General features: G+C 34.1%; 1 protein-coding gene across 1 annotated transcript; it reads left to right on the top strand.

Annotated features, from left to right (window-relative positions):
• The first annotated feature begins 2,394 nt into the window (after positions 1–2,394).
• On the top strand, positions 2,395–4,415 carry LOC137730074 (cytokinin riboside 5'-monophosphate phosphoribohydrolase LOG5-like). Its single transcript, XM_068469139.2, has 7 exons — positions 2,395–2,610; positions 2,784–2,881; positions 3,009–3,039; positions 3,208–3,307; positions 3,437–3,507; positions 3,632–3,775; positions 3,944–4,415. The coding sequence occupies exons 1-7, from the start codon at positions 2,497–2,499 to the stop codon at positions 4,070–4,072; spliced, it is 687 nt and encodes a 228-aa protein (XP_068325240.2). The 5' UTR covers positions 2,395–2,496; the 3' UTR covers positions 4,073–4,415.
• The last annotated feature ends 4,088 nt before the right edge of the window (positions 4,416–8,503 follow it).

Below are 8,503 nucleotides of genomic sequence, written 5' to 3' on the forward strand. Positions count from 1 at the left end.
ATCTCCAATGGTTGGGCTAAAAGCCAAATTTTTTAGTCCGGAAAATTTAGCTTTTAACCCAGAAACAGTTTTTTTGCTCCAACCGTTTTAGCCTAAAATTTTAGTCCGGGATTATTGAAGAATGAACTTAGACTATTTTTTTTTGTTAAATTAAATTTAAAAAAAAAAAATAAATATGTAGACTATCGTAAATTAATTTTATGAACATTTTAATCTAAAAAAAATTTAAATTCCGATAAATATTGGATGGAGTCCACTCCGATTTCTGGGCTAAATTTTGGGGGGAATTTGACATTGGTTTAACATTTAGCATTTAGCCCAAAATTTCCTCTTGGGTTGGAGTGGGTTTGGGGGAAAATTTTGCAAGGTAATTTGGCTTTTAGCCCACCATTGAAGTTGGTCTTAGAAGAATAAACTTTATTCCAGGGCACTAAATTCATTATTTTTTCTTTTTTCTTCGAAAGAAATATCTGCACTCTTTGTTTAGCTTAGTAGTTAATTTATGGACATTTAAAATAGGACATAACATAATTTGGCATACAAGTGAGGTTAGATTTCGTAAGTGTAAGCCTGTCTGCCTTAGAAAAAGTATTAGTCTTCCACCCAACTACCTTCTTCTAACACTTCACTCCCATTGACAAGATCCTTCTAGTAAACAATATTAGGAATCCTAACGTACTTTTCAATAGTAGTTTTATGCTGAATTTGAAGTATTCCAACACTTTCGTTCCTTAACTAGGAACTAGCGTTATCTGTGAAAAATAAAAAGAGGATTTATGAAAACTAACCTGTTGGCCAAAAGCTTTAGCAAAAGAGTTAAGTATCCCCAAAATATTCATTTTCTTGATAGGATCCCCAAAATATTCCTAGCACTTTTGACAAAATTTTATTTTAAAAAGGCGACAACCGATGACAAACCACGATTATCCACTTCTTCCGAGCTCGAAGAGGCTATGAGAAATGGCCACAGCTAAGCAGACTCACCAAAATTTTTAGTAAACAATAAACAATCATCTATAAAAAATACATTTAACTAACATTTAATGAGATAAACTCATTAACTAATATGACATTTATATATTATTTGCCATATCAACTAATACATACTGTAGTACAAAAAATGCAATATTTCTTATATTTTCTAAATTAAAATATCTTCATTTTGGATATCCTAATTCCTAACTGTCTTTATGGGTCAATGAGTATCCAACTATACATAAATTCCGCTCGTTCTTAAAAATAAGATTTTAAAACCAATCACATCAATGAACGAAGCTCCAATTTTTGTTAATTAGCTAGACCAGCCTTTGTTTAATTCAATGGCCTAACCCATCTTCCATAACTAAAGTTGAACCATGTCAAGAAGCCACCTATTGATCTTGATTTGATGCAGACACTAGAGAGGGTCTGCACGATCATATACGCGCACAGTTATGATTGCGTGCATTAAAAACGATTCAGACAGAAAGGGGAGAAGGAGAGGAGACTACGCCACTACAACAATGTATTATATTTTTGCCTGGATTATTAGTTCCATGACGATATGATAGGTGGAAGATAGTTATATGGTAAAAAAATTAGAATTTAAATTATATGTTGAAATTTATTAGGATTTATGTTAAAAATTTAAAGTTTTGTCAAATTTATGTTAATTATTAGCACGTGAGCCATATATATTAGGCTAAAACGAAACTTCTATACACATGTTAGGTTAAAATGGAATTCTTCGTTAATTGTTAATAAGTGGGATTGGCTCATGTATTAATAATTAACATAAAATTGACGACATTTTTAATTTTGAGTATAAATCCTATCAAATTTTACAACATGGGTTATATTCTAACCACCAACTATTAATCCAAGCCTTTTTTTTTTTTTTTAATCAAATTAGAAACACATGTCATGTAATAGATTGCTCAACGTGTTATAAAAAAATATGTACCATTTATATTTACGGTATATTGATGAAAAAAATAAATTTATGTGTTTGTAGTTTAAATGAAATAATAAAACGTATTTAAGTATATAAAATGTTACTCCACACTCCACACAAGGGGAGATTTTTCTCTCTAAAGTGCTTAAATTACCCCCGAGACACGGAACTACCAAGTCTCTCCCATGAATTTAAGCCACGTGTCGAGTGATTACGGAACGGTCTGAATTGCACAGAGGCTTCCCTCTGTGTCTTTTTTGCCTTGCCCTTTTGTCTTACTTCGTCTCTATCCATTTGACAGAACAACACCACGGTATTCCCTTTTCCTTCCTTGATTTTTTTTTAAATTTGTTTTTCAAATTTTTTCAATGCAATTTTTTTTAGGGAGGGTCCTACAATTTCAGTCCTGCAGTCATATTTGTGTGGAGTCTACGGCTCTATATATAGTGGCTGTTTCCATATTACTTGGTACTCTACAATCCCTCCATATTTTTAACTCACTTTTGCCAAACTGTTTAACCCAAAAGCAAAAAAAAACCAGTAAAATTTTGTGGAGTTTGGAGATGGAAGAGAAGCTTTCGAGATCAAGATTCAAGAGGGTTTGTGTGTTTTGTGGCAGCAGTACTGGGAAGAGGAACTGCTACAAAGATGCTGCCATTGAATTAGCTGAAGAGCTGGTACTTTTCTTCTTCACCTTTCTCTCCAAACTCCAAAATTTTCAATTTTATTACTGGGGTTGCTCTATTTTCCATTTTAATCACTTTGGTTTGGTTTATTTTTCAATTTTATTACTTGGGTTGGCCTATTCTTTGGTTCTGAAATTTGGGCTTTTTATTTTTTATTTCTGAAGGTTTCAAGGAGGCTTGACCTTGTGTATGGTGGAGGGAGCATTGGGCTGATGGGTCTGGTTTCCCAGGCTGTTTATCATGGTGGAGGGAATGTTCTTGGGTACAATCACATCTCTAGATTTTCACTTTTTCTTGGGTTTCTCAAATGTTTTCTATTTCTTCTTAATTTATGTATTTTACATATGCATTTGCCTAATTATTTATATTTTTGCTTCACATTTGGGCAGGATCATACCAAGAACTTTAATGTGTAAAGAGGTGCAAAATCTAATCTCTCTCTTTTGGGTTTTTCTCAATCTCTTCTAGTTTGTGCAAATTTGTTTTCTTTTTTTCGGTACCGGTTCAAAGTTTAGCCTTTTTTTTTTGGTTTCAAGTGTGCAAATCTCTCTAAAAAAATGTATGCATGTTGGGTCTTTTGAGCCTCAGATTACAGGTGAAACAGTTGGAGAGGTAAGGCCAGTAGCCGACATGCACCAAAGGAAGGCAGAAATGGCCCGCCATTCCGATTGCTTCATTGCCCTACCAGGTCCCATCTCCCTCTCCCTCTCCCTCTCCCTCTCTTTCCCCACCCCCCTCTCTCTACAAAAAAAGTTTGCCCTTTTGATTAAATAAGCTAATCAGTGGATTTTCTTTTGTATTACTTTTGGTCCATCAGGTGGCTATGGAACTTTGGAGGAGTTGCTAGAAGTGATCACTTGGGCACAGCTTGGAATCCATGACAAACCTGTAAGAACACGCCAGAAGGGAGATTACTATTACTAGAAACTTTAGAACCAAGAGCCTTGGCCTTGAAAGTTTGAAGCTTTATTATATTAATTATTTTCGTTTTCTGCAAACAATTTTTTTGCAGGTGGGATTGCTGAATGTTGATGGATACTACAACTACCTCCTCACTTTTATTGACAAAGCCGTGGATGATGGCTTTATCAAGCCTTCCCAGCGCCACATCATAGTCTCTGCCCCCAATGCCAAAGAGCTTGTCCAAAAACTTGAGGTCTCATAATTTCTTTTCCCATTTCATTAAACACTTTGTATGCAGATATTCTATGATTCTTTCCAAAACTCAAAAATGAAAAAAAAAAAAAAGAACTGTCCAGAAAGAATCTTGATGATGAAATCACCCTTTTGGTGTCTGATTTTGTTTTGGGGTTTTGTTTGGTAGGAGTATGTGCCAGTGCATGATGGAGCCATAGCCAAAGCAAGGTGGGAGGTTGAGCAGCAGCAGCAGGTGGTGGTGGGGTTCAATGCAGGTGCAGCTGCAGCTGCTTTGCAGACAGAGGTAGCTTTGTAAAGGAGTTTTAGACAAATGGAAAGGAAGGGATGAATGTTAGGGAAAAAAGGTGTTGCTTTTTGGGTCTCTGATTTTGGTGATAATATAAGACCAGGCATACTATAATGGTATGATAAGGTTTGATTGACAAGGAGATAAAAAGGAAAGAACTACAACACTGACTGGTTGACTGCTCTCCAAATCTTTTTGTTGTTTTAATTTAGTTTTTAATGTCTTGTTAGTTATTAAGTTTCTGGGATATTAAGCTCTGGTTGTATTTTGTGATCCACTGGAATTATGTACAAAGATTATTATATAGAAAGAACAAGAAGCAAGATCCAAAAAATTTGCAGTAGCTGCAGCAGCTTTATTCTCTATTTTTTCATTGCTCTCTAGGGCATGCATGTTATTGCTGTTGCCGGTGTTGTAATTTCTCTCTCTCTCTCTTTTATTTTTCCCTGCAAATTTTAAGGTACTGTGGTGAGTGAGGGTGTGATGATTTAAACATTTTTGCATCATTTGGGGGACCTTGAGTTAGATGTGGCCCGTTTATGTTTGACAGGTGTGGGCCCCTCTATGCCCACCTTGTGTTTTGATTAGTGACCAGACTCTGTAGTATTCTCTTCAGCTTTTCATTTTTTTTTTAAATTTTCTTTTTGTTATATAAAATTTTATATTAAACATGAGTATTAGAGTTATATTAATCTCTTACATTTGTAATGTTTACTTAAAACATGCAATTCAAAACACCTTAAAACTCCTTATTAAAAGCCGCAGTTCAATTCTCAGAAGTGAGAAATCGAATTAACTGATTTTATAATTCATATTCAAATACGTAAATATATCATTAAAGTTGTGTGATGAGATAAATGCAAAATAAAACTTTTAAAAAGCTTCGCCTTTTTCTTTTTGGTCAATTATTTGGAAAAAAACAAAAGCTGGTAATGCAATAGTTTGGTAACATACTTTTGAATGTTAGTGTTTTATAATATTACCTAAATCACTTTGTTTTTGTGATGAACTTTGCAACATCCGGGGAGATAAAAGGTGATCAATTCTGTGACGTCCTTGATACGTGATGTAAGTGATGCTATTGCTATTAGATTTGTTGGCTGCCTGATCCAGTCAGCAAAACTCAAATGTTTTTTTATTATATACTTTTTTGGATTTTTATCACAAATAGTTGTTAAAATTGACCATCACCATCAAAATGATCATTGAAATTGAAAATCAATCAATATAGTCCCTGAAAATAGGTGTCACAAATCAATATGGTCATTCCGTCACAATTCTGTTAAAAAATTTGTTAAGTGCTGATGTGGCACATAAATGGGCTCCATAAGTCAATTTTTTGTCACAAATGGTCATTGAAATTGACCCATGACATCAAAATGATCCCTGAAATTGACACGCGACATCAAAATGGTCATTGAAGTTGAAAATTGATCAATGTAGTCCTCAAGTAAGTATCAAATCAATGTAGTTCTTCTGTCATAATTCTATAAAAAAATTCTATTATATGCTGATGTGATATATAAATAGGTTACACAAGTCTAATTAAATTAAAAAAATTACAAATAGGCTTAATAATTTAATATTTAATAAAAAATTGTCAACCCAAAAACCCAGTCCTACAATCACCTCTGATCCCAGTCCACATTTATATACCTCATTCGCTCTCTATTCTTTTTTTTTTTTTTAAAAAAAAAAAATCTCAATACATCCATCTTTACACACTTCGACATTTTTCACCGAATTGAACTTGGATCGAGATCCCTTTTGGTGACGGCTTGGCCCATTGGCAACGACTTCTAGGACATCACCGTTAACCTTTAGGCAATCAATATCCTCACTACCTTAATCTTGTAGAGCTTGTTCGGCGCTTTCCTAGTGATCTAGTGATGCAAAGAACGACGAGGTTTATCTTGAGATAATGAGGTTATAACCGAGAGGTATCCATTGTTGGTTGAAAACTATTTCCACACCCCCTCTTAGGCCTTGGTTAAGCCTTGTTCCTTTGAAAATTTATGGAATGGACTTCTCTTCGGAGTAGACCCTACTATAAGAAAAAAAAAGTCCATTGTGCAAAAAGGTATTTAGACAACTATTTTAATTAATTATTAAACTCACATCAGTACATAACAAATTTTTTTATAGAATTGTAACGAAATGACTACATTGATTAATTTGTAATTTCAGAGACCATTTTAATGGTGAGGGTCAATTTCGAGGATCATTTGTGATAAAAGTGTTTGGAAATAGCTTAATTGGTGACTCAAAGTATGAAATGTGTTATGATTGAGATGGGTTTAGAGTTTGATTTTTTTTTTTTTTCCATAAAACAAACAAAAATGACTATCACAATCAATTTGTATAAAAAGCAATAAAAATCACCATCATTTATAAATTATTATCCTTTATGTTTCAGTTTTAAATTCAGAGTACGAATCTCTTTAATAGTATTTTCACTAAACAAAGGAGTTTGAATTTAATTATCATTCATCACCTAAAAGAAAACACGTGCATTGGATGGAAACACAAACTTATGTGTTTATCAATTTCTGCGAGTTTCATGCAATATGATATCATGATAACCAAAACGACTCTCATGCAAGCCAAATACTATAATTACTATAAATGGATTGCACTCCAAATAATGACAACCTAGAGCTCTAATATGGATATATGCTTGCGAGTCGGATCTTTTTACAACACACTGGTGTATAAAACGCATTAGTGTTTAAACGGCTAAATTGGAATTTGTCAAAACCTAACCATACAAATCCAGTCTTTCAGCACATCAATACACTCCAATATATTATTGCATTTTCACAATTTTCACCGCCAGAAATCACACTCATCACATATTAAGCTCCTCTTAATAAGTTCTCATATATCGTAATAGTCAACGGAGGCAGTTGCAACATATATAATTGTGAAGCAAAATAAATCTTGTTTTTCAGATCCTTCATCAGCAAAATTTACTTGCATATCTCTCTTCTATTTTGTCATTATAAATAGACAGTTCGACCAGAAAATAGTATACAATGCAAAGCAGGAAAATTAACTACAAAACTGCAAGCAGCTTTTCTTCAAATTTGCAGGCAACTCCAATCCCAGCTGAATGGTCTCAAGGATTTGGAAACATTTTGGAACCGAGTGTTAATATATAGTCACTTGAACTACGTGCTTGGGCCAATGCCTAAGTCCTTTTACATGGAGAGGCTTCATTTGGTGTCTAGGATTTGATAGCTTTGATACTCTTGGTCGATTCCACAAACGTTGGACACTTTCACTGAGCCGTGTAAAGGTATAAAGGCACAGGGTCAATCCAATGGGTTGATGTGCAGCCAAGTGTCAATAGATTAATTTGATAAGCTTGTTATGAGTTTGCTTAATCTCTAAAACTTCTGTAATCTCTTTCTCTCTCTAAGTGTGAAACCTCCATTGTTAAAGCTTCAAGCTTCTCTTCTTACAAGCCGTAGAAGTATCTGCAGGACATCTATGATCATCCCGAGCTCCTTATGATCTCATCATCAGCACGAGGCAATCAAGTCATCATCACACTTAGCATGTAGTAGTCCCCAATCATTCGGCTCCAGGATGAACCATGCTTGTATAAATGTACCGTAACTGTATATATGTATACTCATACAACACTACCAAAACATGTCTTGCACTGCTCGGAAAATAGGAGAAAAAAATGCAGACTATGCATTTAATTACCCTTATATAGTAGTCTCGATTCTCTCGAACATCAAGCAATTCCATTTCAGTATCTTAAAACTGGAACAGATCCAAATCCACAGGCGTCTTCGTTACAGTATTGAAAGTTGTACAACGTTGCCTCATTAAATTTCTTCTGGAATTGATTTCATACATACTTTTTTCTTCTACAAAACTAGAGCTCAACAAGCACATCATGCCATGCGCCTTTGGAAATTATGAGGTTTCTATTTCCTTCCTTAATTAACTTACTCAACCACAGTATCTGAAGAAAAAAGTTGCTAATTCTAAATGCAATATTTGAAGAAGACACTAAGCTTTTTTCACAGTTATGGGGAGTCGCATTCTAGTTTCCATCCAAATTAACGTATGGCAATCTAAACACATATAACCATCCATACAGCAGAGTTTTATCCCAGCTACGCCAACAAAACTACCAAATGAAGATATTAAATCCACAAAAAAAATGAACTTTAACTCAGAATAAATATTGTAGTTACCAAAACCGCTACCGCCACTATCACACATAAAGCTCACTTGTATAACTACATCAGAAGTTAACTAATTAAGCCATAAAAACAACATTACCAGTTAAAAGATATTGTGTATCCACATATGAATTTGTAAAATCTTTGGATCGGTCTCAAGACCGATTTAAGGAATGATAGAAAAACGAAAAGGCATTGCTCAAATTTCAATGAATAGCAAGAATTTTAGAAATGAGAT

This window comes from Pyrus communis, chromosome 10 (genome assembly GCF_041283825.1).
Source record: "Pyrus communis isolate YQ-2024b chromosome 10, ASM4128382v1, whole genome shotgun sequence".
Taxonomy (NCBI): Eukaryota; Viridiplantae; Streptophyta; class Magnoliopsida; order Rosales; family Rosaceae; genus Pyrus; species Pyrus communis.

Excerpts from the sequence above, each read along its gene's own strand:
- LOC137730074 (XM_068469139.2), top strand. The coding sequence starts at position 2,497 with ATGGAAGAGAAGCTTTCGAGATCAAGATTCAAGAGGGTTTGTGTGTTT. Across the intron at positions 3,308-3,436 it reads TTGCTTCATTGCCCTACCAG|GTGGCTATGGAACTTTGGAG; the intron begins GTCCCATCTCCC and ends TTGGTCCATCAG. Across the intron at positions 3,776-3,943 it reads AGCTTGTCCAAAAACTTGAG|GAGTATGTGCCAGTGCATGA; the intron begins GTCTCATAATTT and ends TTTGTTTGGTAG.